Source organism: Pristiophorus japonicus, chromosome 1 (assembly GCF_044704955.1).
Source record: "Pristiophorus japonicus isolate sPriJap1 chromosome 1, sPriJap1.hap1, whole genome shotgun sequence".
Taxonomy (NCBI): domain Eukaryota; kingdom Metazoa; phylum Chordata; class Chondrichthyes; family Pristiophoridae; genus Pristiophorus; species Pristiophorus japonicus.
Window position 1 is genome coordinate 98,247,590 of NC_091977.1, and position 15,250 is coordinate 98,262,839.

General features: G+C 44.2%; 1 protein-coding gene across 1 annotated transcript in view; it reads left to right on the top strand.

Moving 5' to 3' along the window:
* shc3 (SHC (Src homology 2 domain containing) transforming protein 3) overlaps positions 1-15,250 on the top strand; it is a 367,957-nt gene that overhangs the window by 309,851 nt on the left and 42,856 nt on the right. The window contains exon 9 of the mRNA XM_070860095.1: positions 10,400-10,496. Coding sequence (XP_070716196.1) covers positions 10,400-10,496 — 97 coding nt within the window. The remainder of the gene's footprint in view (positions 1-10,399; positions 10,497-15,250) is intronic.

The window sequence follows — 15,250 nt, forward strand, 5'->3', positions numbered from 1 at the left end:
TTGTTTTTCATCCCTTGCGTACATGATTTGGACTTGGGAATCGGAAGTACAATTTCAAAATTTGCAGATGACACCAAATTGCCGGGTGTAGTTAACACTGAAGAGATGTACAACAAAATACAAGAAGACACTAATAAACCTGCAGAATGGGCGTGTAATTGGAAAATGAATTTCAATGTAGAGAAATGTGAGGTGGTGCATTTTGGTAGGAGGAATAAGGAGGCCACATACTTCTTAGAAAATAAGGGATCGAAATTCGGTTGATAACGCCACCCGTTAGCACTGGAGAGGGGCAGCTAACGAGCGGCAAAGGACTTACCGTCAGTGGGGAGAGGTTTCCTCACTCCGAAGACATTTAGTTGGGTGGTGGGGGCGGCACCAAGAGGTATCACTATGCGCTCTACCACACGGTAACGTCATCGAGCGTGCAATGCCCCCTTGGTGCCGCGGCTGCGAAATTAGGTAGGTACGGTGGCCTTACCGGTAGGCGTTCGTACAGCCTAGAAAAGCTGTTGGTACATCGGGGATCCAAGGGCTGTATCGTCCAGAGATCAAGGTAAGTCATTATCTTTAATTTCTTCAGCATTTATGTATTAATGGCACCAGTGGGGAAGTGTAGGTGTGAGTCAGAGAAGTTTTCGGAAACTTTTTTTTTCAGTTTTTCAATTCGCCTGTTGGCAGCCTACCGTCGAGAAATTCAGTAGGCCTCCTGAGCTCATGCCCGAGGATGAGTGTACACTGCCACTTTTAGCGCTGCTCTCTCATCTTTTGGCATAAAAACTGACTTTGAGGCGGTGATTGCCTCCTAGTGGTAAAATCACCCTTCAGGCGGTGTCACCGTCTCAAAAGCAGCAGTACCGAATTTCGACCCCTTCGAGTTTACATGGGGTACAGGAGCAAAGGGATCTAGGAGTACAGGTACGCAAATCACTAAAAACAACAACCCTGATTAATAAGGTCATAAAAAGCAAACAAAACACTGGGGTTCATTTCAAGAGGAATAGAATTGAAAAGCAGAGAAGTTATGTTAAACTTTTATAGAACCTTGGAGTACACCTAGGGCTAGAAATTGGCCAGGTTTGCGCTCCTTTTACCACCGGTTTTTCACGGTAAAAGTGTGTTTTTTGGTGCTAAAATATTTTTACGCATTTTGCAATATTGGCCGGCGGTTTACTGTCAAAAAATATCGTCCACCTTTTTTTTGGACCATTTTTGTGATGTCACTCGGCGTCAAATGCTCTGATACTGCCGTTTTTGCAAAATTGCCCAATACCGCCATTTATAAATACCGCGAAAAAAACGCCCAAAAATGCAAGTCTTATCAGGTCGGATTCACGACGAAACCAGTGCTAACCGCACCATCCTGAAAAACGGAGCTACAGTTCAGTGAATACAAGCATTTGGAGGGAAGGTTGCGTTGTACACTTTGAACGTTTTGCGAGATTATACTTTGTTTTTAAGGGTATTTGACATTAAAAAGAATGGGGCCGATGCTATCTCTGCTGTTATTGCTGGCTGTTTTTTCTATGGAACAGAGACCTGGAAGTAGGTTTATTCAACAGCATTATCAGCCTAATCAAAGAGCTCGCAAACTTATGGGGAGAAGGCCTTACCCCCCCCGCCATGAGTTTTCAGGGAACAGTGCTCATACCTGCACCTGTCTGAGGCACAGTGCATTAGAAAGCTGCACTTTCGAAAAGAGGTGGTCACAGAGATATGCCAGCTCATAAACACAGACATACAACCTACAAGCATGAGGAGGACTGCATTCTCCGCCGAGGTGAAGATGACTGCGGCACTTGCCTTCTATGCCTCTGGCTCCTTTCAGGCATCAGCAGTGGACATATGCTCCATCTCGCAGTGCGCTACACATCGCTGCACTCGCCAGGTGACCACTGCACTGTATGAACATAGGAAGAACTTCATAAACTTATCAATAACCAGGGTAGCACAGATTTAGGCTTTGCACTAATTGTTGGCTTCCCGAAGGTACAGACTGCCATTGACTGTATGCAAATCGCCCTGCGAGCACCTTTTGAGGATCCAGAGGTTTACCGAAACTGAAAGGGATTCCATTCGCTGAATGTACAGATCGTCTGCGACCATACTCAGCACATCATGGCAGTATATGCTCAGTTTCCAAGGAGCATCCATGATGCTTTCACCTTGCGTGAGAGCAGTGTCTCATACCTGCTCGAACGTCAACCGCAAGGCCAGAGCTGGATGCTGGGGGACAAAGGTTATGGGCTCGCCACCTGGCTCATGATCCACCTCCACAAACCTCAGACAGAAGCCGAGCATCACACAATAACAGCCATATAGCCACACGCAACATCGTCGAAAAGACAATTGGAGTGCTGAAGCAGCGCTTCCGATGCCTGGACCACTCTGGAGGCTCCCTGTAGTACTATCCTCAGCAGGTCGCTGAGTTCACAGAGGTATGCTGCATGCTGCACAACTTAGCCATCATGAGGGGACAGGATTTGCCACTGAGGACTGCAGGACCATCTCTGGATAGAGGAGGGGGTGAGGAGGACAAGGAGGATGAGGACAAGAAACCCATGCCACCACCATCCCCACCATGACAGGGGAGGAGGCCTCGTGGAGCTTAGAAACATAGAAAATAGGTGCAGGAGTAGGCCATTCGGCCCTTCTAGCCTGCACCGCCATTCAATGAGTTCATGGCTGAATATGCAACTTCAGTACCCCATTCTTGCTTTCTCGCCATACCCCTTGATCCCCCTAGTAGTAAGGACTTCATCTAACTCCTTTTTGAATATATATGGAGAGGGGCAGCTTTCCCCACTGTAAAAGCCTTATGTCAGCAGCTGATAATTAACGCGTTGCATGAAGGCTGAACGGCACGTTTCATCATTGACTGCCCATTCTATCCCACCATGTTGACTATTTTCCCTTGTTATTTTGCAAATGAGACACTGCACAAGTTTGGTTTAGGTGAAAAAATAAATTTAAATTTATTAAACATTTTTACAGTTGTAAATTAATGAAACTTTGTAAACATTAATTTAGTAACTTCAATAACATTTTTGAATGTTAAAATTTTTGAAATGTAAACTTTACTTAAATAACAGCAAAACAGCAACAACAACAACAACAAAACAACAACGCCTGCACCAAACATCCTTCAGCTGCAGCCACCTTTACACCCCCCCTAATTTGAACCCCCTGCCCCCGTCGATTGTTGCCCTTGCCCTTGCCCTTGCCCTTACCCCTACCACCACTTACGGTGGGTCCAAGATATTTTGCAGCAATGCGCACAGGGTGCTGGTGTTGTTGGGGGAGAGGTGTAGGAGACGCCATTGGACCCCCTGGAGAAGCTGGGGCTGTGGAAGGCCCACCTTCTGAGTGGTGAGCCTGTTGCTCAGCCTCACCACTCACTGGTGCTCTCAGTCTGGATGGCATGACACTGGGGACTGGTGTGCCATGAGTCGAGACCGTCAATTGCCGCTGGGCATTGACAGCCTCGGTGTTCTGCCTTGTTGTAACTACAAACTGCGAAAAACCCTCCCTTATGTCCACAGATAATGCTGCAATGATTGTGGAGATCCCACCCATGACCTACAGGAACTGTCGGCTGAGCTGGATGCTCTCTCCAGACAATCCCACCAAATCCATTTGCTTGTCTGCCTGTCTTTTGGCAAAGCGGCTTTGCTGACTCAGCCTCCGCACAGATGGCATACAGGCTTCTGCTCAGGGTGTGCTTTGCTGCAACCCACTGGGACCCGGGGCCTCGGATGCTGGATAACCACCGAATGTGTTGCCCTCATCCGACGAACTGCTGGATGCAACTGAAGTCCTTAGTACCTGCGTAGGCTCCCCCACACCTACCCACACTCCCCCCCCACCCCATCCATGACACTTTGTTCCTCCTCCTGCACCTCCTCCTGTGGAGGTACCTCAGCAGGGCTGAGGTCGGTGACCTCAACCATGGCATCCATTGAGCTAGGGGTTTCCTCTGCTGCATTTGATGACTCGGAATCCACATCAGCAAAATAGAAATTTTTAACAGAGGGCCCTTCTGCTCTTGTGGCACACACAGATAGCCAACAAAGCACTTATACTATACTGTGTGCATTTAGTACAGTGCTCTGTTTATGGCCCTGGTAGTTGCATGTGGTTCATCAGGTAAACATCGAAGTGCAGAAACATCTTTTAAGATGTCAAAAAGCAGTCTTTCTAATGTGTGACGATCATTCATGGCAAATAAGGTGCAACACTAAGCCCAGCGATAACAACATGTGTCACATTTACAATTTAAGTAATTGGAGTGCATAAATAAAAATATTACTTACTCTGATGACCCTGCAATGGTCATTCTGCCGCTTCTTGCATTGGACATCGTCCCTCTTGATAGAGTCCACTGAGGAAACCTGCTCAGCCACTCTTTATCACACACGTTTTATTGCAGATGCGTGTAGTTTTCTATGACCCTTTCTCGAGATCTCCCCCATCTGCTTTCTACAGCAGTGATGAGGGCCTCACTTGCATCTTGAGTGAATTTCCTGGTCCTCTTCCTTTGCTGAATCACCCTGCATTTTTAATTTTTGATGAACTTGATCACCCTGCCTTGTGGAGTCATTACTAAAGGTGCCTACATACACTACAACTGGCGACGGGAATACGAGGTCACGAACCACACGCTCAGCATGTCGAATCTCAGCATCTTTCAGCAATTTACCGATGGGGAAGATTGGAACACTTTTGTAGAAAGATTGGAACACTTAAGGAGACTGGCTGCACCGTGCTACTTTGGCGACCACCTAAATGAAGCACTAAGGGACTCTAAACCGGTGAGCGCAGTGCACCGCATGGATACTTCGAAAGGCAGAAATGCTGCCCCGAGTCCCGCAACCCTGAGTCCGCCACTTGGGGCAAACCGGCTAGCCCCGTGCTGGCGCTGTGGAGGAAACCACAGTGCCCACCAGTGCCGCTACAAAGACTATGCATGCAAAGAGAAAAGGCACCTTCAAAGGATGTGCAGAAAAGGCTTTATTCATCGCGTCTCTGATGAGTTGGCTGATCACCGGGGCTCCAACACAGAGGAAGGTGAAGTTGCTCAACCCCTGGAAGAAGAGTATGGAACTCATACCTGCTCCACCGAAAGTTCTCCGTAGACGATGAAAGTAGATGTCGACGGGGTCCCAGTTTCTATAGAGAGCGACACAGGGGCGAGCCAGTCTGCGATGAGCCAAGCGACCTTTGAAGAACTTTGGATGAATCCCGCCAATTGACCACAATGGCATCCTGTCCAAGCGAAGCTGCTCCCAGGCCTCGGGGCTCCGGCAATCGACCTCGAACATGGATCCATTGCTGCATCCTGAGGTTCCACTGTCCAGCTCGACTGCCCACAGCACCCCGGCGAAATCTCCAAGACCGAGGATCCAAACTCCACTTTCCGGGCCGGGGCAGCACTCCAAGATGTGAACAGCGTCGTAAGAAATGGATTCCCGATGTCCAGGGTCGAACCTGTGGAAGGAAAGAGCACCACAGCCCACCTGCAGGAAAGCCAGAAAATGGCTGCCGCAGCACAAGGAGAAAAACCTAAAATCAAAATGGCCACGGCCATATCACGAGGAGCATTGGAGGAGCATCACGTGACACCGAGCGGTCAATCGGATTTGAAGGCTTCCTTAAAGGAGACCGGTAATCAAAATAATTTAAAGGGGAAGTTCCAACTATTTGAGTACACGGACTTTAAAGCTAAAGATGCAATTAAAGGGTGCAAGTATGAAAATGTATGCAATATAACCATGAATTGTGATGCTGGTTTAACTAATGTGACTAATGACATGAATGCAGGTGTCAGTAAGGTTAAGAACAAGTTTATTATGCTTAACAATAATGATAGAGAATGTGATGTCCCTTGCAGGACACACACACAGCCAGTGGGAGCACACCCACTGCAGGGACAGTGGTCAAACATAAGAACATAAGAATTAGGAACAGGAGTAGGCCATCGAGCCCTTCGAGCCTGCTCCGCCATTCAACAAGATCATGGCTGATCTGGCCGTGGACTCAGCTCCACTTACCCGCCCACTCCCCGTAACCCTTAATTCCCTTATTGGTTAAAAATCTATCTATCTGTGACTTGAATACATTCAATGAGCTAGCCTCAACTGCTTCCTTGGGCAGAGAATTCCACAGGTTCACAATCCTCTGGAAGAAGAAATTCCTTCTCAACTCGGTTTTAAATTGGCTCCCCCGTATTTTGAGATTGTGCCCCCTAGTTCTAGTCTCCCCGACCAGTGGAAACAACCTCTCTGCCTCTATCTTGTCTATCCCTTTCATTATTTTAAATGTTTCTATAAGATCTCCCCTCATCCTTCTGAACACCAACGAGTAAAGACCCAGTCTACTCAATCTATCATCATAAGGTAACCCCCTCATCTCCGGAATCAGCCTCGTGAATCGTCTCTGTACACCCTCCAAAGCTAGTATATCCCTCCTTAAGTAAGGTGACCAAAACTGCACGCAGTACTCCAGGTGCGGCCTCACCAATACCCTGTACAGTTGCAGCAGGACCTCCCTGCTTTTGTACTCCATCCCTCTCGCAATGAAGGCCAACATTCCATTCGCTTTCCTGATTACCTGCTGCACCTGGAAACTAACTTTTTGGGATTCATGCACAAGGACCCCCAGGTCCCTCTGCACCGCAGCATGTTGTAATTTCTCCCCATTCAAATAATATTCCCTTTTACTGTTTTTTTTCCAAGGTGGATGACCTCACATTTTCCAACATTGTATTCCATATGCCAAACCTTAGCCCATTCGCTTAACCTATCCAAATCTCTTTGCAACCTCTCTGTGTCCTCTACACAATCCGCTTTCCCACTAATCTTTGTGTCATCTGCAAATTTTGTTACACTACACTCTGTCCCCTCTTCCAGGTCATCTATGTATATTGTAAACAGTTGTGGTCCCAGCACCGATCCCTGTGGCACACCACTAACCACCGATTTCCAACCCGAAAAGGACCCATTTATCCCGACTCTCTGCTTTCTGTTCGCCAGCCAATTCTCTATCCATGCTAATACATTTCCTCTGACTCCGCGTACCCTTATCTTCTGCAGTAACCTTTTTTGTGGCACCTTATCGAATGCCTTTTGAAAATCTAAATACACCACATCCATCGGTACACCTCTATCCACCATGCTCGTTATATCCTCAAAGAATTCCAGTAAATTAGTTAAACATGATTTCCCCTTCATGAATCCATATTGCGTCTGCTTGATTGCACTATTCCTATCTAGATGTCCCGCTATTTCTTCCTTAATGATAGCTTCAAGCATTTTCCCCACTACAGATGTTAAACTAACCGGCCTATAGTTACCTGCCTTTTGTCTGCCCCCTTTTTTAAACAGAGGCGTTACATTAGCTGCTTTCCAATCCACTGGTACCTCTCCAGAGTCCAGAGACTTTTGGTAGATTATAACGAATACATCTGCTATAACTTCCGCCATCTCTTTTAATACCCTAGGATGCATTTCATCAGGACCAGGGGACTTGTCTACCTTGAGTCCCATTAGCCTGTCTAGCACTACCCCCCCTAGTGATAGTGATTGTCTCAAGGTCCTCCCTTCCCACATTCCTGTGACCAGCAATTTTTGGCATGGTTTTTGTGTCTTCCACTGTGAAGACCGAAGCAAAATAATTGTTTAAGGTCTCAGCCATTTCTACATTTCCCATTATTAAATCCCCCTTCTCATCTTCTAAGGGACCAACATTTACTTTAGTCATTCTCTTCCATTTTATATATCTGTAAAAGCTTTTACTATCCGTTCAATGAGCAGCCCAGCCACCACCAATGGCAACCTGCACCAGACCAGCCCTACAACCGCTGGCCACCAGGGCCAACACCAGGACCATGAGGCCAATATCCTCCAGCTTCCCTGGCAAACCCTGGGATGACCTGACGCTCATCCCAGTTGGTGGACAAGGAGCCCACCCAGTCTTGTGGCCCTGTATACACACCACCCACTGCTGCCGTGGCTACCCCCCCTTAGTGATCCCACAACAGTGACACCCACTTGGTCTGTGTGTGAGAGAGGGGAAACGTACAAAGCCAGCCTCAAGCACAGGGGTCACACCTGGCAACCACACAACCCTCACCACAACCTCCCATAGCCCACCACTGATCACCTCCCAACCACCCCCCACCTCCCCGGGCATGACAATAAGGAAATGAAAAATGCTTAGGGGGAGTGTTGTTGTATATGCATGCCTGTTTATGGTGTGATGTCTGTAACACTGTTATGCCACACTAAATGTATCCTTATACTGTACACACCTTACCTGTACACCAGAGGGTGCTGCTGCTGGAGACCAAAGAGTTACCTGCATACTGCACACTGCAGGTAACCCAGTATAAAAAGGAACTCACAGCTTGTTGTCCTCACTCAGGTGCTGCAAATAAAGGACTACAGGTCTACACAGTTTAAGTATCATACCCTGCCACGTGGAGTCATTACTAAAGGTGCCTACATACACTACAGAACTGTGATGAACTGTGTGATGAACTCGACTGATGTTTAAATCCCCTCTCAAAAATCGCTGCTTCAACCCTAGTTATACTGCGCATGCACGGGTGCACCCTACACTTGACCTGTAAGGTACCAGAAAGGGGGGAATGTTTATGCGCAGAATGGCGTTTTTTTTACTGCCGAAAAATTGTGCTTCGCCACACATATGTTTTTAAAAACGGTGCACTTTTACCGTGATAGCGAACGACAAAAAGCTTTTGGCCAATTTTGCGCATTTATTTTTTGACGCTATTTCGGCGCTTAAAAAGACGTCTAATGCGATTCGCACCAAAAAAAATAGCGATAGCGGTATTTGTCCAATTTCTCGCCCCTAGTGAAAGGTTTTGGTCTCCATATTATAAAAAGTGATATAGAGGCACTGGAGAAGATGCAAAAAAGATTTACAAGGACGATATTTGAACTGAGAGGTAATACCTATCAGAAAAGATTGAACAGACGGGAGGGATCTCTTTTTATCGAGAAAAGGGAAGGCTCAGGAGTGACCTGATAGAGGTCTTTAAGGTTATGAAACAGTTCGATAGGGTTGACATAGAGACGATTTAGGGTTCCAAATACGGAAATCCCTAAAAGCTAGTGGACAGGTATAAAAAATAATTTAAAAGGCTAATGGAATGTTGGTTTTATCTCAAGGGGGAAGGAATACAAAAGGGTGGACATTATGTTACAGTTATACAAAGTTCTGGTTAGATCCCATTTAGAACACTGCATATAGTTCAGGGCACCGCACCTCTCCCAGGAGATCACATGGTTTAGGGTGGGGTGGAGTGTATATGTTGTGATACACAAGGTATCGGAATTGTGTGGGATAAGCTCGATGGGCCAGATGGTCATTATTCGTATGTTCATATGTTCGTATCTTAGGAAGGATATATTGGCCTTGGAGTGGGTGCATGCACAGATACACCAGATACCGAGGCTAAAACGGTTAAATTATAAGGACAGGTTGTGTAGACTAGGCTTGTATTCACTTGAGTATAAAAAGGATGATCTAATTGGGACTGGCAGAATGACATCATCTATCAAAAATCTGCCCGAGTAGCCTCCATTGACCCCAACACTAAGTATGCCTGCACGATACAGCCTTACTTGTGTGACAGAATTGATTTTGGTGGAATTTGGAGTGACTACTGCTTCAAATGTCTGTTTCCCAATAGAAGGCCAGTAGCTGATTGACTGAATTGAATGCGTAAGAAATTTTCACAATCATTGTAAATATCATCAGTGCCTTGTAAGGCTTGGAAGATTTATGAACAATGGATCCTTGCCAACTCTCAGAGGGTTGCAAATCTATGGAATTCTCTGCCCCAGAGAGCTGTGGAAGCTAGGTCATTGAATATATTTAAGGCGGAGAGGACAGATTTTTGAGCGATAAGGGAGTAAAGGGTTATGGGGAGTGGGCAGGGAAGTGGAGCTGAGTCCATGATCAGATCAGCCATGATCTTATTGAATGGCGGAGCAGGTTCACGGGGCCAAATGGCCTACTTCTGCTCCTATTTCTTATGTTTCTTATGTTTCTTAACTCAATGCTCAGTAATACTGTCAAATGATTGATATAGAGGGCAGAATCAGATGTAGCTTTATCAATTAGCATAAAATATTGATATAGAGACCATCCATCGCTGCATAATCCTTTTGTGTTTTTATTACCATTGATTGAAAAATAAATGAATACATAAATTTAAAAAACCCAGATCTGCATGATACTCAAGCTGGGAAAGAAAAAAACAACGGGTATCATTCCAAAGAAAGAAATGTTTGTATTCTTTTAATCTTTCTTGCTCTGTGTTATTTTAGGCTTGGAACCCTTAGTGTTGAACAATTTTACTTTGTTACTGTAGCCAGTGTTAGCCATAGGACAAGATCAAAGCTACTATCAAGGGCAGCACCCGGGTGAGGACAACAGTGAAGACTGGAGACATGCACTCGGCAGATACGGTAAATAAATAACCTTTTAAGAAATAGCTCTCATTGAGTCAGTAGATGCACACACAGCAAAAACTGAGCAAAGAAAAAGTCTTAATGCAGAGCATTGCTCCCTGGCAGGAAGCGACTGAGATTCTGGGGTATCCCCATGGATGATGTCATTAGAAGACATCTGTGTCACTTTTTCACTCGGTAAATGGATTACCTATAGCTTTCCATGGAAGAGTTCTAAACATTATTTGAAAATATATTACACAATGGTGCAAATTGTGTTAAAATGCATCAGTGCATCACTTAGAGTGACACAATCATGACAAACACCATGCCTGCCTTTTCCGTTTTTTCTCCCTCAACAAAAAAAATTTGTGAAACATATTTTTTTGAAGACAAAAGGTGAGATTTTACTCTTCAGCACTAATGGTGCACACCGAGAACACATGTAGAACCACAGAGAACAACACAATAGGAGGTCATTTGATCCAGCATGGCTGTGCTGGCTATTTGTCAGAACAATTCAAAACTAATCCCAAGACTCAGTTCCTCCTCTTACCCTTGTACTTTACTCTAATACAAATATTTATTAAATTTTCCCTTAAACTATGCAATGGGCTCTATCGCAACCACTCCCCGTGACAAAGCATTCCATGTTTAAATAACCCTCTGTATAAAGAACTTTCTCCTAACCTATCCTCTCATTCTCTCAGTGACAATTTAAAATGTATCATTGTCATTGATCTCTTAACTAGAATAATAGCTTTTTCTGATTCACTCCATTAAAAAGTTTTCATAATGCTAAAAACACCTAATAAATCTTTTCTTAGCCTTCTCTCTTCACATGGAAATAGTGCTGTATCTCAAATCTTATCTCAAGTCTTCCTCATAACTATAGTTTCCCATCCCTGGCATCATAATGGTAAATCTATGCTGTATATTCTCGATGGCTTTAATGCCCTTTCCATAATGAGGTGTTCGAAACTACAAACAGTACTCTAACCGTGGGCGAACCAATGTTTTGGCCAAATTTATAATGACTTCCTTACACTTGTACTCTCTCACCCTATTTAATATTATTAGGAGATTGTACGACAACAGCAATAATTTTCATTTGTATAGAACTTTTAACATAGAAACACGTCCCAAAGAAGAAGAATCAGACAAACACGTATGCTAAGCCAAGGAGGGAATTATTAGGAAGGATGACAAAAGCTTGGTAAAATGGGTTTTAAAGAGGGTTCTAAAAGAGGAGAGGGAGGTAGCGGGATGGTGTGGGGGCCAGGGGAGCATAGGGGCTAGATGACTAAAATGCACGTCTGTCAATGGCGGGTCAAATGCACAATGGATGTACAGAATCAGAGTTCTGGGGAGTTTGTAGCGCTGTAGGAGGTTATAGAGATAGGGAGGGGCAAGGCCGTGAAGTGATTTAAACATGAAGATAAGAATTATAAATTGTAGGTATTGGATAGATCAGCAAAAACAGGAATGATAGGTGAGCAGAACTTGCTGTGGAGTTTTAGATGAGCTGAAGTTTACAGGAGAACATTGGAATAGTTGAGTCTGGAGATTACAAATGCATGGATGAAAGTTTCACCAGCAGAAAGGCTAAAGCATGGGCAGGGGCAGAGGCAGATGATGTGATGGAGAAGATATGCGGCCGAAGTTCAGCTCAGAGTTCTAATGGATACTTAGGTTGTGAACAGTCTGGTTTAACCCGAGATACTCTCCGGGCGATGGAATCAGTTGCAAGGATCCTAAGTTTATGGTGACAGCCAAAGTCAATGGTTTTGGTCTTCCGAGTGTTTAACTAGAGAAAATTGAGGATCATCAAAGACTGGAAGTTGGACATGCAATCTGGCAATGTAAGGCAGTGGACATAAGAACATAAGAAATTGGACAAGGAGTAGGCCTTATGACCTATTGAGCCTGCTCTGCCATTCAATAAGATCATGGTTGAACTTTTACATCAACTTCACTTTCCCGCCCTATCCCTTTATCACTTGATTCCCTTAGTGCCCAAAAATCTAGCGATCTCTCTCTTAAATATGCTCAACGACTGAGGTAGAGAATTCCAAAGATTCACAACACTCTGAGTGAAGAAGTTTCTCCTCATCTCAGTCCTAAATGGCCGACTCCTTATTTTGAGACTATAACCCATGGTCCTAGAATCTCCATCTAGGGGAAACAGCTGCTCATGATCTACCCGGTCAAGCCTTCTAAGAATGTTATACGTTTAAATGAGATCACCTCTCATTCTTCTAAACTCCAGGGAATATAGGCCCATTCTACTTAATCTCTCCTTTTTGGACAGCCCTCTCATAAGAACATAAGATCATAAGAAATATGGAGCGGGAGTAGGCCATTCGGCTCCTCGGGCCTGCTCCGCCACTCAAAAAGATCATGACTGATCTTCTACCTCAACTCCACTTTCTTGTACTATCCCCATATCCCTTAATTCCCTTAATATCCAAAAATCTATCCATCTTTATCTTGAATATATCCAACAACTGACCCTCCACAGCCCTCTGGGGTAGAGAATTCCAAAGATTCACCACCCTCTGAGTGAATCAATTTTTCCTCATCTCAGTCATAAATGGCCGACCCCTTATTTTGAGACTGTGATCCATGGTTCTAGATTCTCCAGCCAGGGGAAACATCCTCCCTGCATCTACCCTTTCAAGCCCTATAAGAATTGTGTATTTTTTAATGAGATCACCTCTTATTCTTCTAAATGCTAGACAATATAGGCCTAGTCTAGACAATCTCTCTTCATATGACAATCCCCTATAAGAACATAAGAAATACGAGCAGGAATAGGCCATACGGCCCCTCGAGCCTGCTCCGCCATTTAATACAATCATGGCTGATCTGATCATGGACTCAGGTCCACTTCCCTGCCCACTCTCCATAATCCTTTATTCCCTTATCGTTTAAGAAACTGTCTATTTCTGTCTTAAATTTATTCAATGTCCCAGCTTCCACAGCTCTCTGAGGCAGCGAATTCCACAGATTTACAACACTTTGAGAGAAGAAATGTCTCTTCATATCAGTTTTAAATGGGCGGTCCCTTATTCTAAGATTATGCCCTCTCGTTCTAGTCTCCCTATTAGTGCAGTTTTGGTTTCCATATTTACGAAAGGATATACTTGCTTTGGAGGCAGTTCAGAGAAGGTTCACTAGGGGATGAGGGAATTAACTTATGAGGAAAGATTGAGTAGGTTGGGCCTCTACTCATTGGAATTCAGAAGAATGAGAGGTGATCTTATCGAAACGTATAAGATTATAAGGGGGCTTGACAAGATGGATGCAGAGAGGATGTTTCCACTGATGGAGGAGATTAGAACTAGAGGGCAAGATTTTAGAATAAGGGGCCACCCTTTAAAACAGAAATGAGGAAAAATGTCTTCTCTCTGAGGGTTGTAAATCTGTGGAATTCGCTGCCTCAGAGAGCTGTGGAAGCTGGGACATTGAATAAATTTAAGACAGAAATAGACAGTTCCTTAAACAATAAGGGGATAAGGGGTTATAGGGAGTGGGCGGGGAAGTGGAGCTGAGTCCATGATCAAATCAGCCATGATCTTATTGAATGGCGGAGCAGGCTCGAGGAGCCGTATGGCCTACTCCTGTTCCTATTTCTTATGTTCTTATGTTCCCACTTCCCCATAGTGTATTCCATCTGCCACTTTCTTGCCCAATCACTTAACTGGTCTATATCCCTCTGAAGCCTCTTTGCATCCTCCTCGCAGCTTATTTTCCCACCTAGCTTTATATTGTCAGCAAACTTGGATACATTAAACTCAGTCCATTCATCTTAAGTCATTAATATAGATTGGAAATAGCTAAGGCCCAAGCACTGATCCTTGTGGGACTCACTAGTTACACATGCCATCTCAAAAATAACCTGTTTATTCCTACTCTCTGTTTTCTGTCTGTTAACCAATCCTCAATCCATGCTAGTATGTGAGCCCTAATCTTGTATAACAATTTCTTGTGTGGCAAATATACAATAACCACTGGTTTCCCCTTACGTACCCTGCCAGTTACACTCTCAAAAAACCTCAATAGATTTGTCAATGCCGATCTCCCTTTCATAAAACAGTTTTGACTCTGCCTAATCATATTATGATCTTACAAGTGTCCTGTTACCATTAATATTAATTACTTTAAGTTTCTCATTCTCTTTAGAACCTTGGTTCCCCATTAGTTCTGGTATGTTCTTTGTATCTTCTACTGTGAAGATAGTTACAAAATGTTTGTTTAATGTCTCTGTCATTTCCTTATTCCCCATTATAATTTCTCTTGTCTCTGCCTCTAAGGGACCCATGTTTACTCTCACAAATCTCTTCCTTTTTACATACTTGTAAAAACTCTTACAATCTGTTTTTATATTTCTTGCTAGTTCACTCTCACATTCTATTTTCTCCCTCTTAATCAATTTCTTGGTCATCCTTTGCTGATTTTTTAAACCCTCCCAATCCTCAGGCTTACTTCTCTTTTTTAGCAATGTTGTAAGATTCTTCTTTTAATCTAATACTATCCTTAACTTCTCTAGTTAGCCATGGCTGTAACGCTTTTTCAGATGGCAGCTGTTGATGATTTTGCTATTCCTATTTACACCTCTTCTAGATCCAACCTTTGTTTAGTTACTTGTCCCATTACCACTTCTTTTTGCCTTGTACAATCATACCTTTTGTCATTTAATTTCTCCTGCCTTCCACCCGATTACAGACCTTCCCTTTTATTCTTTCCTCCCCTTCCCTCGTTCCCAGCCT